Source organism: Colletotrichum aenigma, assembly GCF_013390185.1.
Source record: "Colletotrichum aenigma strain Cg56 chromosome Unknown KSG_Cg56_contig01, whole genome shotgun sequence".
Taxonomy (NCBI): Eukaryota; Fungi; Ascomycota; class Sordariomycetes; order Glomerellales; family Glomerellaceae; genus Colletotrichum; species Colletotrichum aenigma.
Window position 1 is genome coordinate 5,473,423 of NW_023500907.1, and position 16,385 is coordinate 5,489,807.

The window sequence follows — 16,385 nt, forward strand, 5'->3', positions numbered from 1 at the left end:
GCTTCCGCAAGCCCGACGATAGCAAGACAAGACATTCCGGACACTCGGTCACCCTCTCTACCCAAACATCCTCGATCCTCAAAAAGCAACTAGGTCTGCAACAGCTTAGACAGAAGTTGTTGCAGGACCATACGGTCCATGCCGTCGAATTCACCCCCAGCAGTCGAGGGAGCTTTGCCATCACGGGCGACGGGAAGGACAGGCGGATCAGGATCAATCGCGGATACGAATAGCCCACAGCGCCGACGACCCCGCGTGGACTCGGACGTTTCGCGCTCTGGCTCTGTCGCCCCGCATCAGCAGCTGTCGTCAAACAGGCCCAGCCCGAAGCGCTTCAAGTTTGGTGCCGAAGATTCTCCCAACTCCAACATGTCGACCAAGATGAAGGGCAAGCTCCCCGAGGTCATTGACCTCACCCAATCCAACTCGTACAAGCCGTACACGGGCGCGAAGAAGCTGGTCATCAAGAACCTGAGGCCGACGGCAAAGAACGAGCAGTTGGAGCAATACTACAAAAGGGCAGAGCAGGAACTACTCGATGCTCTGCAAGACATTTTCAACGGGCGCAAGCCGCAGTTGCCTTTGGAGAGGCTGTATCGAGCGGTCGAGGACATCTGTAGGCGCGGTAACAGCAATGATTTGCAGCTCTACGAAACACTACGCAGGAAATGCGAGGAGCATCTCACTGGCACTGTGCTGCGATCTATCAAGGCTCATGGTGGAAACACCAACGTCGAAATGCTGCGGAGCGTTCTCAAGCATTGGCGAGTGTGGAACGGCCAAATTGTGAGTTAGCCCGCCTCTGGTTACTTGACTCAACACTAACATCGGCTGCCTCTAGATGACGATACGATCTACATTCAGCTGGCTTGACCGCACATTCGTCTTGAAAAACAAGAACCTCACTTCAATTAACGACATGACAATTACTCAGTTTAGAAGGATGACGTTCCCGTCGCGAGAAGATGCCGACGGCCCATCACCAGGTGGGCGGGCGCTACGGGGCATGTACGACTTGATTTCTTACGACCGGACTGGTGACGAACGGTTTGACGCTGCCCTACTGAAAGAATCCGTCATGATGCTCCACGTCTTCAATATCTACACGAAGCTATTCGAACCCCGCTTCATAGACAGCTCAGCCGAATATTTCCAAGACTTTGCGGAGGAACGAAGCTCATCGAGTCTGAAAGAGTACATCCTTGCATGTGAAAGACTCCTAAAGAGGGAAGACTACAGATGCAATGAGTACAATCTCGATTCCAGCACAAAGAAACAACTACTCGGTGCCGCTCACGGTATTCTAGTCAACAACTACTCCGATAAGCTATTGAACAACGAGAGTCTCTCGAAATTATTGGCCGAAAACGAGGTCGAGTCTATGAAGGCGCTCTATGAGCTATTGAGACTATCGGGTATTCAGAAGAAGCTGAGGGCCCCATGGAGCGCGTATATCAAGAAGACTGGAGCTGCCATTGTGGCCGACAAGGAACATGGCGACGAGATGGTACGGAGGTTGCTTGAGCTGAAGAGGTCGCTCAGCCTGATCATTCGGGATTCCTATGGAGGCGACTCAGACTTCCTGAATGAGCTCAAGAATGCCTTTGGCGAATTCATGAACGACCGCACAATCGAAAAGACGTGGACATCAGGAACGTCCAAGGTTGGAGAAATGATTGCGAAGTATATCGACATGCTGCTTCGTGGCGGTCTGAAGGCACTGCCCAAGGCGTTGTTGTCAGATAACAAGGACCGCGCTGCGGCAGAACAGAGTGGCCAAGCCAGCACTGGAGACGAAGATGCGGAGCTTGATCGACAACTGGACCAAGCCTTAGAGCTGTTTCGATTTATTGAAGGCAAAGATGCCTTCGAAGCGTTCTACAAGAAGGATCTGGCCCGTCGCCTGCTCATGGGCAGGAGTGCCAGTCAGGATGCCGAGAGAAACATGCTCAGGAAACTGAGGGAAGAGTGCGGTACCAACTTCACACATAATTTGGAGCAAATGTTCAAGGATGTCGAGGTGGCCAAGGAGGAAATGGAGACATACAAGCAGTGGTCAGAAGGCACTGGCGCGGGCAAGGCTCCAATAGACCTGTCCGTCATGATTCTGTCCGCGGCTGCTTGGCCAACGTACCCCGACGTAAGGGTTAATCTGCCCGACGATGTTGCCAAGCAGATCGAGCGTTTCGATCAATACTACAAGAACAAGCATACTGGCAGGCTTCTCCACTGGAAGCATGCATTGGCGCACTGCAGCGTCAAGGCGAAGTTCCCTAAGGGTACCAAGGAGTTGCTCGTCAGTGCATACCAAGCCATTGTTCTCGTTCTGTTCAATGAGGTTGGACTGGATGGCTTCCTCGCATATGAGCAAATCGCGCGCTCCACAAACCTTCAAGGGGACGAGCTAGCGCGAACACTACAATCTCTTGCCTGTGGCCAGGTCCGCGTGCTAGCCAAACATCCCAAGGGCAAGGACATCAACCCGACCGACACCTTCACCATCAACAAGGTATTTTCACACCCCAAGATCCGAGTCAAGATCAATCAGATCCAGCTCAAGGAGACCAAGGAAGAGAACAAGGCGACGCACGAGCGTATTGCACAAGACAGACGGTTTGAGACTCAGGCTGCCATCGTCAGAATTATGAAGAGCCGGAAGACGATGAGCCATGGTGAGTTGGTAGCCGAAGTCATCAACATGACCAAGAACCGCGGTGCCGTTGACGCGGCGCAGATCAAGAAGGAGATTGAGAAGTGAGTGGGATCCTTTTTCCGCGCCTTTTATGCTTGCTAACTATTGTAGCCTTATCGACAAAGACTACCTGGAGCGCGAGGGTAACACTTATACGTACCTGGCGTAGACAGCGTGATGGAAAGGCCTGTTGTATACTAGACGTAGACACTCAAGGCGCGGGCACGTCGGAGGAAGACACGTAGATTGCATGGCTTTTAGAGCCACTGTATATGAATATCACGATATGAGTGACTTTCACGAGGCGTTAGTCGATAATTTACTGGGCTACTCCTTGGCAAGATAAAGGTATGGCAGTCTTCTCACATTGTGGGAAGTGAGGCAGATACGGCGGCGATGAATTGGTATAAAAGGGGGTTAGTATCAAGCCTGAGCAACAGCGCCTGGAATAAATGGCAGTGAATATGCCCAGTAATGGTACAGCAGTTATACCACCTGAAACACAGAGATCATGCTTATCCAGCGCTAGAGCCCATAGTTTCGAGTCCCCTTGCAGACTTTTCCTTACTCTTTTTCTCCAAAGTCGTTGTCTTTCATGTCAACTGACCCACAAAGCGACAGCCGGGACTCGGTGAGCGTTCGGTGAAGACCCACAGACCCCATACCGGTCCCTGCGGAAAAATCATTGGACCTAGCGCATTGCGGGGTTCCAAAAAAAAAGTTGCGGTGGTCCCTCTGCGCCTAGCCAAAATTTCCAGAAATTTGTGCCAAAGGCGGTCGGCGCGAAATCTTTCCCAGTCGGAATCTCGAGAAAAAAAGGTCGTCAGGTACTTCTTGTTCCCAGCCCCGACCCGTTTCCCTTTCGAGGTTCACACCTACGCAACCAATTTGTATCTTCGAATCGACGGACATAATCCACCAAGCCGACTTTTGAAAATCAATCCGGAGAGAAACAAACGCCAAGATGCCTAAGTCGAAGCGCAACAGAATCGTGAACCTGACCCAGGTCAGCAAGAAGACGCGCGAGCAAAAGGACAAGCTCTTTGCCAACATCCGCGAAACCGTCCCCGAGTACCAGCACTGCTTCGTCTTCGCCGTCGACAACATGCGCAACAACTACCTCAAGCAGGTCCGCCACGAGCTTACCGACTGCAGGTTCGTCGCCTTTCCCTACCTCTCTCCTCAGATACCCAATGCGCTGCGCCCGTCTCGCATAGCAGAGACGTTTCCTCGTACAATTGGAACCTCCAGACTGACCCCAGACAACCAGACTCTTCTTCGGCAAGACAAAACTCATGGCTAAGGCCCTCGGCCAAGACCCCTCCTCCGCCGTCGCGGACGGCATCGACCGCCTCACCCCCTTCCTCTCCGGCACCGTCGGCCTCCTCTTCACCAACCGCGACCCCAAGGCCGTCCTCGAGTACTTTGAGGGCGTCTCCCCCGTTGACTTTGCCCGCGCCGGCACCGTCGCCACCCGCGACTTCGTCATTCCCCCGGGCGTCGTCTACGCCACCGGCGGCGAGGTCCCCGCCGAGCACGACGTGCCCATGGAGCACAGCATCGAGCCCGAGCTGCGCCGCCTCGGCATGCCCACCCGCATGATCAAGGGCCGCGTCTGCCTCGGCGACGCCGACGGCTCCTCTGGCGAGGGCTACACCGTGTGCAAGGAGGGCGACACCCTGGACAGCAGGCAGACGAGGCTGTTGAAGCTGTTCAGCATCTGTCTGAGCGAGTTCAAGGTCCAGGTCATGGCGTACGTCTTGTCCCTTTCAACTCAACTATTATTTTCTGGAAGAATATTCGTTTGTGCTAACTTCGCGAACAGGTACTGGAGCGCGGCGTCAGGCGAGGTGACAGAAGTCAACCCCAACGCCATGGAGGCCGACAGCGACTAAAGCGCCTTTGACGGCGGGAAGGCCAGGGTTGGGAATGGATGACCAAAACGTATAAAAGCTTCTAGACTTGATGATTGCTTCTTCATGTAGGCTGATACCATCATGGATTGCGAGGGGTGGACAACAAAAACAACACTGCGGCGTTCGGGCGGTTCATTAGAGATTACATTTTTTTTTCGGTCATGCGTCGGGCATCTTTCACACATTTTCACATGTCCTCCTAGTTGAGGAAGTACTTTCTCGTACGCTTTTCTTTCTATGAGGATAGAACGTACTCAAAACGAGCCAGAAGAATGCTACGTACGATCTGTCTGTCTTGGAAAACGAGAGGTCCTCACCTATTCGTACAAGTAATTATAACGCGGTACATGCGGGAACTACACCTATCCTTTTTTTATGAACCATTTGATGTCTTCCACGCTAATCTCCAGGTCACTAGGCACGGAGTCCCTTATCTCTGACCTTACCTGCAGCGTCGACCAATCGTTTTCGGAGTAATGTTGCTAACTCGAGCTCGAAGCGGCTGGTAGTAGAGTACATGCAGAGATGATTACCTTCGACGGCATGCTGCAGCAAATTTGATGCGAACGAATGACTCGGTAGCCTGTAGGATGAAACTGAAGCGCCTGAATCCGGCCGCACTGTATGCGCCTGGTTGCGACCTTTTTGACCCGGAGATGGAGAAGACTTGTTTGTGCTTGACACCTGCTTACCCTCGATGAAGAAAGGGAAGAAGGAAAGAGACTGAAAGATCAGACGCGCGGGTAGTCACCCACCGCAAGACACGACGTGTCTCGTCAGTAGCGACGTAGCTTTCTAGGATCCTCATAGCCGCCGCCGTCGTAGCCTCGTTTCCTGTTGTCGTCGTCGCGGGGTCGGTCATAGTCTCTGTCCCTGTGGCTGTCACGGTCCCGGTCTCGGTCGCGGTCTCTGTCGCCTCGGTCACCACGATACCCACCTTCTCCTCTGGGTCTGATCGGTTCCATGTTGCTTCCTGTCCTGCGGCCTCCGTCACGGTCGCCGCGGTCTCTGTCGCGATCTCCGTAACGATCGCCATGGCGGCCACCTGATCTGTCGTCATGTGAGCGGCCGCTTCCACGGTCATACCCACCGCCGGAAAAGCCGCGGTCGCCTCCTCCGAAGCTGCGTCCGGGTCCTGAAGGAGCATCCCTAGGAGCGCCGTATCCGTTAGGACCACCTCGGTCACCACCACGGTTGAAGTCGCCACCGCCACGGAATCCTCCACGGCCGCCAAAGCCTCCTCTAAAGCCTCCGCCGCGACCGCGTCCTCCCTCGAAGCCGCCACGGAAGCCTCCTCGGAAACCGCCGCCCCCGCCGAAACCACCACCAGGTCCGCCCATGGGCCTAGCCGGCAGGGCTTTGGTGTATCCTCGGCCTCCGAGGCCGCCACCGAGTCGGCGAGGTACCCAGCCCTTGACGGTGCGCCCACGTTCGACGTCTACCTTGATACGCCGGTCCTTGATTCGAATACCATCGCAGGCATCTAAAGCAGCTACTCACCAGTGCGCCAAGGCGCTTGTGTCAGTAAACCCTTACCAATATCATACCTTTGCGTCATGGAGTGGAATGAGAAGAAATAAAAACAAGATTGTGAGACGGGCAAGCTTGAGGACCACGGATCTCGGTGTGTAAAGCTGGGCAAGGGCAAGCCTGAGGGCCACAAGCCGGGAGGGAGATGAATGTCGGATAGGCCGAGCATCGTCAAGGGGGTTCGGCGTCATTACCTCTCATATCTTTCTCTCGTTCAAAAACAACGAAAGCGTAGCCACGATGGGGCTTCTTCTTCTTTCTGGGTTTCTCATGAGCATGAGTGTCAGTGATGATACGGATCTATCTGATTGTCAGCTTGATAAGGCCATCTATGATGGGGAACAGAAGATCGTACGCGCTCAATGGGGCCGAAACGGCCAAACTCCCTCTCGAGATCCTGCTCGTTGGCCTCGTAAGAGAGTCGCGCAACAATCAAAGTCTTGAAAGCATCGCCGCGAATGTTGGAGTCCTCGTGGGGTTTGACTGTACAACAGTAACATTAGCATATTTCTCCTACAAAAGCAATATGTAGAGTACTGACAATTCTTCGGCCCTTCCGTCTTGAGCTTCTCGACTGCAGCTTGCTTCTCAAGCTTCTTGCGGTCGCGCATCTGCAACCAGCTCTCTGTCGGTTTGTATTCGTCGGTCTCCTTGTAGGCTTGAAGTGCGGGCAGGAACTCGGCGACACCAGAGACGGGCAGGGTCTTGCGCTTTTCGGGCGCATGGTCGGGAGGCGGCACCCATCGCAGGGGCGGGCGCGGCGCGAATAGCGCCAAGAGGTTGGGAGGAAGCTTGTCGGTCATCGCGAAAGACCCTTTCCGTCAGTATCCCAAGATCGAAGATATCCTCTAGCTCCACTGAGATGCGCGCGATGGCGTGCAGCTAGGGATGTCGTAATGGGACGTGGTGGGAATGGGGTTGAAGGATGAGCGTCGCGTCCGTACTTGAAATTGACACGAGAACGCATAAGTTTGTGGTGCAGCTTGGCTCTGTCCAGACCACCCCAGTTGTGCCAGCCAATGGTAGCTGTTCAAACAATACAAGATGGGTCCGGAAGATGCGGTACGTACTGCAGCTCCGGTCCAGCTGTCTGGCTCGGATCATCTGCGTTTTTGCGCTAAGAAATTTCCCGCCCGTGGTAGACGGACGAGGTTCTTTGCGACGACTCGACCACGCAATTGGATTCTGTATGCCAGACAGGATACCATGACGATCCAGGCATTGAAGACGGTATCCAAGGGCCAGGTATGGACTTTCCGCCTGTTAGCGATCTGCTGGAATGACTGACAACTCGGCAGAATGGCCTTGGCTCATTCATCCTCCAATGCAAGAAGTTGGACTTCCACTACTGCGACTGGGCTGGTAGCTCCAAGGGCATGAAGTAGGCAATCTCTAGGCTCTGGACGTCTTATATGCATACTGATACTCTCTTCCAGCGGATTTATCAAGTCTCAGCTACCCAAATTCGCCAAGGCCCACCCCCAGATCGAGTTCACCGTGTCGCCCCGTCCCGCGAAGCACCCTATGATTGTCGGCCACTACATCAACGGCCGCGAGAAGGCCGTTTGTGTGCGAAACATGGAGCCCTTGGAGATCTTGAAGAAGGCCGAACTGCTGCGTGACGCCAGCGGAGAGAAGCTCAAGAGGACGAGCAAGCCTGTCACCAGTATCAACGCCAGTGTTAGAGGTATATGGTCACCGTACCATGGCAACGGCATGGCTGTATAAATACCTACGAAAACATTTACGACATCTCTTTGGAAAGCATGTAAAACTATGATCGGGGCCAGGCGTGCATAGGAGGAAAAGGCAGCATGACATGTTTGTTGCTTGTAAAATATCACCCGAACGGGATGGGGAACGAGTGCCCCCTGAAAGCACTCGAAATGCAGATTTCTCAACGCTCACAAATGAGGCATGACTACAGACGCGTGTGTGGGTATACTGAATTTTGTTTTCTTCTCTACTACCTCAGGGACTACGAAAGGTTTGGTTTTTTCGTTACTTCTTGTCCTGAGCTACCCAAGCCATTATGCGGCCATGTTCAAGCGTTCATCATCATCAGGTATGTTCTATTTAGGGATTTACTGCTTGGCGTTGACAATGTCGACGACTGTATCCTGTCAGTACTGGGAGTCAGTTTCATTGGCGAAGGGAGTACTCACAGCCAGGCTTCAAGCTGGCACCGCCAACCAGGAAACCGTCAATGTCCTTCTCCTTGGCCAGGTCCTTGCAGTTCTTCTCGTTGACACTGCCACCGTACAGGATGCGGGTCTCCTCGGCGACCTTGTCGCTGACGTTCTTGGCGAGCCAAGCGCGGATGGCGGCGTGAACCTCCTGGGCCTGCTCGGTGGTGGCAACCTTGCCGGTGCCAATGGCCCAGATGGGCTCGTAGGCGACGACAACCTTGGACCAGTCCTTGATGGCGGCGTTGAGGGCAGCAAGCTGCTTGCTGACGACGTCGACGGTGGTGCCAGCCTCGCGCTCCTCGAGGGACTCACCACAGCACCAGATGGCACCAACGCCGTTCTCGGTGGCGTACTTGGTCTTGGAGGCAACAACCTCGTCAGACTCCTTCAGGATGGTACGGCGCTCAGAGTGGCCAAGGATGGCCCAGTTGATGTTGCTATCCTTGAGCTGGGCAACGGAGATCTCGCCAGTGAAGGCGCCGTCGGGCTTGTCGAAGACGTTCTGGGCGGCGACCTCAATGTCCTTGCGGAGGAGCTCACGGGTGAGCGAGAGGTAGATGGCGGGAGGGGAGACGACGACCTCTGCGGGCTTATTGTTAGCTGCAATGTCTTCTTCTGTGCTCTGCATTGGAGCAAGTGGGCAAGTACCAGTGTTGGGGTCGAGGGTGGCGCCGTTCAGGTTCTCGACAATCTTCTTGATGGACGACACAGAGCCGTTCCTATCGAGCGCGAAGCATGACGTATTAGCCCATGTTGCGGTGCTGGCTGATACCGAAGCTTCCATCCCCCCTCCCTCCATGTGCCGTCTCCCCCTTGGGATGGGGGGTTGCTGCAGGATGTCCGATGAACCCCGTCAACGAAGAGACTTACATCTTGAAGTTGCCGCCGACGAAGAACTTGCGAGCCATATTGGGCAATTGGTGGTATCTGATGATTCTAGGGAGAATGGTGAAGCTTCGGGAGTCTGAAGGACAGTTCAGAAAGGACGGATCACGGATGGAGGTGTAAATGACGCAGGACAGGTTTTGGCAGGTAGCTTGTCGTAACAGTAAAAAGACCTCAGCTCCAGCGCGAGGTGGGCTTGATGGAGGGGCAAGGAGGGGCGGGGGCTTTTTCGCAGGTGCAGGACACCGGAGGGGCACCTCAGTGGCACGCTGTCACGGCACCTCGCAGCGCCTGCAGCACCAGAATCAGCAGTTCCGGTGGGGCTTCCAGCGGCTCCGATCTGGCCCGGGGCCTGCACCCGCCCCGCACTCAACCTCACTTTCTCACTGGGTGACCTGAGCGGCCGGTCGCCGTGGGCTGAGACTGTCCTCCAACAACACCAGCGCCCCTCAACACTTTTCGTGACCAGTCGGTCCGGTCCATTTCCCTTCACCCTGGACGCCAAGCTACGGTTCCAATAATCCAATCGGAAGTCTTGTTGCTCATGTCAACGACAGCTACCTCATCGGGGAGCGCATGGTCAGGTTTGGCTAGTCCGTGTCTTCCATCGAGACACTGGGTGACTCGTCTGAGTGATCGCCTTGAGACCTGGCCATCGTCGTGGAATCGATCAACATCAGAGTCAGGCTTCAGATATCCGCAGCATCGTTGTTGTCAGACTCCGTGATGAGGAGACACGTCTTGCTTCTCATGCACAGTCGCCAGAACGCGGACATTGTCGTATTTCAGTGAGGTAAAGACCTCGGGTTGGTTCTGCATGATCCTGTTTCTCCCGAATACACGGCTACTCTGCAGTTCGCATTACCATACCTCGGCAACCATTCGCCAGCACTTTTATGTGTACCTATACAAAGAGACAGCTGCTCTAATGCCGAGCGAACAAAACAAAACTCATCGACAGGTTGAAAATCTGGGACCCGCGACAACTACGGAGAAGCCAGAGAGGAAACGCCGGGCCTGTCATACCCACTCGATGGCTCTGCTGCTCGTGTGCATTCACTCAGATCTTCGTCTACCTGTCACTACACTCATTCCGCGCTGTAGCATACCGGCTTTCCAAAAGAAACATCTGAGGCGGACTGCGGACCTGGACAGGTTTTCTCTTTCCCCGGTTTGGGATAAAATTCACACCGTAACAGTCCAAAAAAGCAAAGCCACAACTGATCGCCCGCCTAACTGTCATCCTGTCCAGGACCCATGCTCCGGGGACACAGATCTCTGGCTGACTTGCGCAGCTTCGTATCCATGCCGATGGATCCAGAAAAAAGAAAGCCTTTCATTGAAATCCAGCCCCTGCTGGAGACCGTGCCCGACTTCATTCTTGCTGTTCCAGCTCGAATTTTTCTTCGTCTTGCTTGAAAAGTCTCAGCTCGGACCAGCGCATTGTGTGTTATCGCGTTATACAATGTCAACAATGTGTTGTTGGATCTGATTTGTGAGTTGAGCAGTATTTCGCGAGCTTTGGCCTTACACATTCGAACAATTCAGTCCTGTCTGGGGCACTAATGACCAGCAGTCGGTCGAGGACCAGAAATGGTGACCCAGCTATTTAGAAACCCGTCACCTCCGAGGCTGGCTGGTAACCCGGCCTGGTTTTTTCATTCGTTTGACTGACACCGCTGGACAGGGCAGTTTACAGGAAGTTTTGGTGGCCAGCGAACAGCTGGTTCTCCGCATTAGGCACCTCAGAGTTTGCTGAAGGAAGAGATGACTTTCAGACTTGACGGGAGCCACCAACCCCTTACCAGCATCGGCAGAAGTCCGACTCCTGTCTTTGAGTCTTAGAAAGCAACAACACGTCCATGATGGCAATCAGAACCGAATGCCCCTCAATAATCGACGTCAAAGCCATGTCAGGATGGTGGCCTTGCACAATAGATGAGCATGACAGTGCTTGGCTACCCATGAGGCCGCCAGTGTAAGTGAGCAGCATCTTAGCCTACTGTACTTGAAATGTGATGGCGTCGTCATGAGACGGGCAGCAAGCGTGATATACACGTTTCATCCACCTTTATCGGAGCTATTCATCAAGAGTCTGCCCGAGACATCACGGTTTGTGGCAACCTGGGGCAAGACGATGAACAGGCGTTCTAGATGTCCGGCATCCCACTGAAGATGGGTCCTTCATAGCTTTCAAACCCAGCATACGAACATACAGGGCGATATGAGTGAACCCATGTCGTGTGTCGTCCTGATTAGGCCGGTCACTTAAGTAACTGGGGGCGCAGCCGATGGAGGCCAGACACACGTGGTGGCGTTGACCCCAGTCCAGTCTCTGGGCCCAATCGCATCCTCAGTATCCAGTATTCGGGTTCGGTTCTTGGCGTTCATGGCTTTTTGACAGTTCGAATAGGCGAGGGAGGTTGGAGGTTGGCGCCCGGGAGACGTTGATTATTCCGTAGTGTCGTCGACAAAAATGACAGATACATTGGGTCCAAGCTGCGAGCAACAGAACTCATTCGCGAATGGTGGAGAACCCCAGTTCGCGGGGTGTCGATTGAAACGGCTTCTCGTCGAGGTGGACTCGGAAACAGTCGAGAAACAGTCTCTTAGCCAAGGCGGTCACTAAAGAATTGGGCATGATGGCAAACCACAAGGTCGAGATCGATGAGGCCTGCTCTACCCCATGCTAGAGACTTGGCCGCGGAAGAGTGGGTGTCGACTACCTAGTTCCAGGGTCACACAACGCGATTGCGCCTTCTTGACTCACTCTCGTGGCTCCCTGGACAGACGAACGCCTTCTCGTGAAATGAACTCCCTAAGAGGAAAGAAACACTAACATCAAAGCACTCCAGGGGCTGACGGGAAGCGTCGTCCCGTTGATGACTAAGGGGTAGGAGAAGTAGGCGAAGTGGGGATGGGCACCCGCTGTGAAGCCAACCGCATCTCTTCGACAACATTCTTGCAACGACTTATCAAATCCTCCGTCAACATACGCTACTTCACGTCACCATGTGCCATCCTGTAGTACCCGCTGCCAAGCAGGGCCGTATGCGCACTTCTTTAGCATTGCAACCATGGCTACCCTGGTTTCTGTCGTTCGTCAGATAAGGTAACATTCAAACACCACTTCTTCATGGAAGAGTCGAGATCCGATGTGATAGGGACCGCGACCTGACAGGCTCAGCCCCGAGGGCTGCCGTTTCGCGGGGCACTTTTCGACAAACCAACGGCTGCAATGGTCCGGTCATGGACTTGCTGGCCGGCTATCCAGGGTGTCGAAGCCAAACGGTCGAAAAATCGAATGGGCCTATCGTGTTCACAGCATCCTCAGACGCGTTCGGTTTGACAATCCCCTCGCTCGGCCGTCAATGCGCGTCGACGAACCCAAAACCCGTGCGTCCTGCCAAGCTTCAAACAATTCTCCGGGAAGAGCGCCAGTGAAGGTGGAGAATCCTGAAGACGGCACGGCTTCGAAAACGACTGGCCAATCTTACTCCCCAGGCACAAACGTTTCTTGATCATCGACCAGCAAAGACATGTCTCCTCCACGTTGAAGTCTAGGTGCAACACACCACACCGCCCCTGGCTTCGACGACCACCATCACAATCTGCAGTGCCACCACCACTGCGACAGGGTCTGGATGAGGGGCCTTGCAGGCGGTTTGTGGTGGGAGCAACCTGTTTTCACTCGGCGGGAGACGTCGTTGCTCAACCACAATACCACGATGCCAACGCCTTTCTTCCTGGCCTTCCTTATCACGATCTTGGCTATTGCGCATGATGTTGGCCATCATGGATCAAGTTTTGACACCGTCCACATGCAGGCCTAGCTGCTCTGGCAGCTGTCTACCGGTAGCTGCGTCCAGCTCACGCCATGTCAGCGGCATTTCCATCCCGGTTGTTCAACCCTAGCTCGGCCTCCAGACTCGCAACACGCTAGTCGGGCGTTGAGCCTCCTCTAAGGCCAAGCGGACCTAGCCGCAAGATCAACGGTAGGGCTGGGGGCTCACTGTTCTCGCCCTCACCATGAACGGCGCTGAGAAGACATGCGACGCTGTGACAGACTATGACTTACGCAAAGAAGCAAGGCGCCAAAGTCTGCTTTGCCTACCCAGCTTTTCTCACACAGACTTGCAACCGGCCAAGGTGCCGCTGGATCCACGGAGTTGCATCCGTTGCTCCCTTTACAGCACCGCCCCCAAGGATATCCAATGGTCTGAGAGAGACAACACGATACAACACCACCGGTTCCTCATGAGAACCCCAGTTCAAGCCGTCAGTGCGGTCTTGAGAATGTCTCGCCAAACGGCAACGTTTTTCTGCGATTCCCTGCAGCGATTTTCAGGGTTGGGCGGTCTAACGGTCCAGGGTTGAAAAGATATATTGGCCAGAGCGCGCATCATCATGTTGATGTCACAGCCGTGGATATGCTTTCTCACTGCGTCCGTCTGTTGATTAAGCTTAGGCACGGTCACCAACGCTGAAGGCTGTTTTTTGCCCTTCCCATTGAATTTGCCCAGCCCTCTCGTCCCGTCTCTCATTCGTCCCCGCGTGTCTTCGGGCCACAGTTGCCGCAGTGAGGGGAAGAATAAGGACGCTCTCCTTTCCACGTCTTTGCTTCGTTTTCGGTATCGTTGATCCCTTGTCTGCTGCCCACACGATGTTCACGACATCGACGATATGAGGATCCCGCCGCCAGAAGTAATACTCAGTTGGCCGCCACCACGTTACGATGACCCCGAAACCAGAGGCCCGGCCAACCAGATCGTCTCCCTCATCCTCCTCGCCATCGCTACTGTTATCATCGCCATCCGGACATATACGCGAAAATGTATCACGAACGGATTCGGCTGGGACGACATGCTCGTCATCCTCGCCTACATTCCCGCAGCAGCGTTCGTTGTCGTAGGGATGATATCTATGGATCGATATGGCTGGGGACGCCACGTATGGGATGTGCCCATCGACAAATTCACGGGGTCTTTGCAGATGGGACTCGCTAGCCAGATCCTCTTCGACTTGACTACAAGTTTTACGAAGCTGTCGATGCTGGCATTAGTGTACCGAATCGCCCACGAAGCCTCTCGCAAGTTCAGTCTCCTGGTCATCGGCCTGGGGGTATTTATCTCCATCAACTGCGTTGTGTTTATGATGGTGGCCATGCTGCAATGCCGGTATGTAGGCTTTGAATTTTCCACAGCCAACAAGACTGACTCTCTGTAGGCCTCTTTCTCAATATTGGACGCTCTCAGCTGAGCCTCAGAATTGTATTAACGAGGCAGCGCACCTCCTCGTTGCCAGCATCATCAATACCGCGACCGACTTCGCCGTGGTCCTGTTACCACTGACTCTAGTTCGTATTGTCTATAAGAACAAACTCTCTTCTAGGCAGATGGTTATTGTCAACCTGCTTTTCGGTGCCGGTTTCCTGGCGTGCTTCGCCGGCATAGCTCGCACTTACTTTACGTGGATCATGACCACGGAACCGGATGTTACCTGGAACGCCTGGATGAACTGGCTCATGTCATCACTCGAGCTATTCCTTGGGATCATCTGCACCAGCATCCCGTCAACCAAGCCGTTCTTCAACCGATACCTTCCCAGATTGCTGGCCTCAAGGTCTCGCAAGTCACAACCTACCAGCGTACCATTACCTACCGACAAAGCAACAAAGGGCTCCCAAGCGGGCAGCCAGCTATCCTTCGACTCGGATCTGGAGGACGCCATACCCATGGGTTCCCAAACATCAACGCCAACCACGACGGTCAAGCGCTTCAGCGAAGCGACATTGAATAAGCCATTGCCGGCCGTCAAGAAGAATTCCGTATACACCATCAAAATTCAGCTGGATGAAGCCAGCCTCAGTCCCGCGGACAGGAGAGACCGCGCGCTGAACCAAGTCACCCCAACAGCCCCGGCTCCAACAATACACAACTTCAGCAGACCAAAAGTCCTTCACACGAGGAGTACGTCGGAGCCTCACAGCGTACACCGCTTGAGCACCGAGTATGCTCACGACTCGGATCGTCACAGCCAAAACCTCGATGATTCGGATAGCAACTACCGGCAGAGCATTGATGACCTCGAGGCCGGCCGTTACAGCTCCTACGACCGCCAGAGCTTTGCGGCGTCTACGAGAAACCTTACCGGCGCCACGGCGACGAAAGGCCACGCCAAAAACCCGTCCGTCGGCACTTTTGGGGGCTGATCCCGGCAGCGAAGCTTCTTTTCGGTGTGCCAGAGAGCGAAGGTGTTGACGTGTGTTGCAGCAGCAGACGGACGGGACGAGAGACCCATCAAACATGGTTTGAGGCTTTCTAACGCCGTCCTGCCGGCGTTGACTTTTCTTTTCTTTTCTTCATGAGACGGGATACGGCGGCTACACCTTGCAGCTTATGATACACCCATACGCACCCACACCCTCCGCTGGATGGCAAGAAGGCGGCAGTTCCTGCATCTCATTTCCTTTTTTGTACATTCTTATAAATTTTAGCTTTTCGGGAGCCAGACCCGAACCTTCGTCACGACGTCTACGACCAATAATATACAACAGACTGTAGTACTTAGAGTCACTGTTGGTTTTGCCAATCTGTCCTTGTGCCCTACCATCTCTTCCACGTCTGACTCTTGATAACTCTAATCACTCCAAACATCTCAAATTGCCTGAACTCTGGGAAAGCTTGATCCTACCTCCGGCCCAGGTCCCAGACGGTCTTCTCCCCAATGGGAATCAACCTTTCGCTCTTCGCTGTTGGGCCGTCCGCCCCGCGGTTAGTGGACAGAGAGAGAGGAGACCGGGAAAGATGCGTGTCGGTGGGTAGTCCCGATGGCTGCCGACAAACATGCTTCCAGGACGAGGGGCCGTTGAACCCGTCCCCCCGTCCACCCACTCCTTGTTACCAACTCATGACTTGCTTCTATCGAAGCCACCACCTGCGGATAAGCTTCCTTTAGCACTATCCACTGGAGCCATCCCGATTTAACGGCCCCGTTCTTTCGCCGCAATCGAAAGCTCTCCATCTTCCCCCACATCCTTATTTCATCCATGTCGATCCAAGCCGTCAAGCCTTCCCTCCTTGCAGGTGGCTTCATGATGGCGTGCAACCGTCCCGCTCACTAAACAAAGAGTGACTGCAAAGCAGCTCCAAAGTCCCGTCAACGTCCCGCTGC

The 16,385-nt window shown here is 54.2% G+C and overlaps 7 protein-coding genes across 7 annotated transcripts; 5 read left to right on the plus strand and 2 right to left on the minus strand.

The window, feature by feature from the left end:
* Window positions 1-369: 369 nt before the first annotated feature.
* On the plus strand, window positions 370-2,861 carry CUL4A (Cullin-4A; the record flags this gene model as incomplete). Its single annotated transcript, XM_037316705.1, has 3 exons — window positions 370-786; window positions 842-2,754; window positions 2,804-2,861. 3 exons carry the CDS (start codon window positions 370-372, stop codon window positions 2,859-2,861), a joined length of 2,388 nt encoding a protein of 795 aa, XP_037184366.1.
* Window positions 2,862-3,656: 795 nt separating this feature from the next.
* On the plus strand, window positions 3,657-4,587 carry CGCA056_v001446 (Ribosome assembly factor mrt4; the record flags this gene model as incomplete). The annotated part of the gene is made up of 3 exons (XM_037316706.1): window positions 3,657-3,847; window positions 3,963-4,445; window positions 4,518-4,587. The coding sequence occupies 3 exons, from the start codon at window positions 3,657-3,659 to the stop codon at window positions 4,585-4,587; spliced, it is 744 nt and encodes a 247-aa protein (XP_037184367.1).
* A 797-nt stretch (window positions 4,588-5,384) lies between these two features.
* Window positions 5,385-6,941, minus strand: CGCA056_v001447 (U1 small nuclear ribonucleoprotein 70 kDa-like protein; the record flags this gene model as incomplete). The annotated part of the gene is made up of 4 exons (XM_037316707.1): window positions 5,385-6,100; window positions 6,333-6,438; window positions 6,494-6,621; window positions 6,680-6,941. 4 exons carry the CDS (start codon window positions 6,939-6,941, stop codon window positions 5,385-5,387), a joined length of 1,212 nt encoding a protein of 403 aa, XP_037184368.1.
* A 403-nt stretch (window positions 6,942-7,344) lies between these two features.
* CGCA056_v001448 (54S ribosomal protein L51) lies at window positions 7,345-7,866 on the plus strand (the record flags this gene model as incomplete). The annotated part of the gene is made up of 3 exons (XM_037316708.1): window positions 7,345-7,383; window positions 7,437-7,519; window positions 7,575-7,866. 3 exons carry the CDS (start codon window positions 7,345-7,347, stop codon window positions 7,864-7,866), a joined length of 414 nt encoding a protein of 137 aa, XP_037184369.1.
* A 356-nt stretch (window positions 7,867-8,222) lies between these two features.
* On the minus strand, window positions 8,223-9,235 carry tpi-1 (Triosephosphate isomerase; the record flags this gene model as incomplete). Its single annotated transcript, XM_037316709.1, has 4 exons — window positions 8,223-8,251; window positions 8,304-8,909; window positions 8,976-9,046; window positions 9,198-9,235. 4 exons carry the CDS (start codon window positions 9,233-9,235, stop codon window positions 8,223-8,225), a joined length of 744 nt encoding a protein of 247 aa, XP_037184370.1.
* A 703-nt stretch (window positions 9,236-9,938) lies between these two features.
* CGCA056_v001450 (uncharacterized protein) lies at window positions 9,939-10,812 on the plus strand (the record flags this gene model as incomplete). The annotated part of the gene is made up of 6 exons (XM_037316710.1): window positions 9,939-10,000; window positions 10,174-10,260; window positions 10,317-10,404; window positions 10,465-10,511; window positions 10,563-10,657; window positions 10,721-10,812. The coding sequence occupies 6 exons, from the start codon at window positions 9,939-9,941 to the stop codon at window positions 10,810-10,812; spliced, it is 471 nt and encodes a 156-aa protein (XP_037184896.1).
* A 3,083-nt stretch (window positions 10,813-13,895) lies between these two features.
* CGCA056_v001451 (uncharacterized protein) lies at window positions 13,896-15,423 on the plus strand (the record flags this gene model as incomplete). The annotated part of the gene is made up of 2 exons (XM_037316711.1): window positions 13,896-14,389; window positions 14,439-15,423. The coding sequence occupies 2 exons, from the start codon at window positions 13,896-13,898 to the stop codon at window positions 15,421-15,423; spliced, it is 1,479 nt and encodes a 492-aa protein (XP_037185320.1).
* Between the last annotated feature and the right edge of the window lie 962 nt (window positions 15,424-16,385).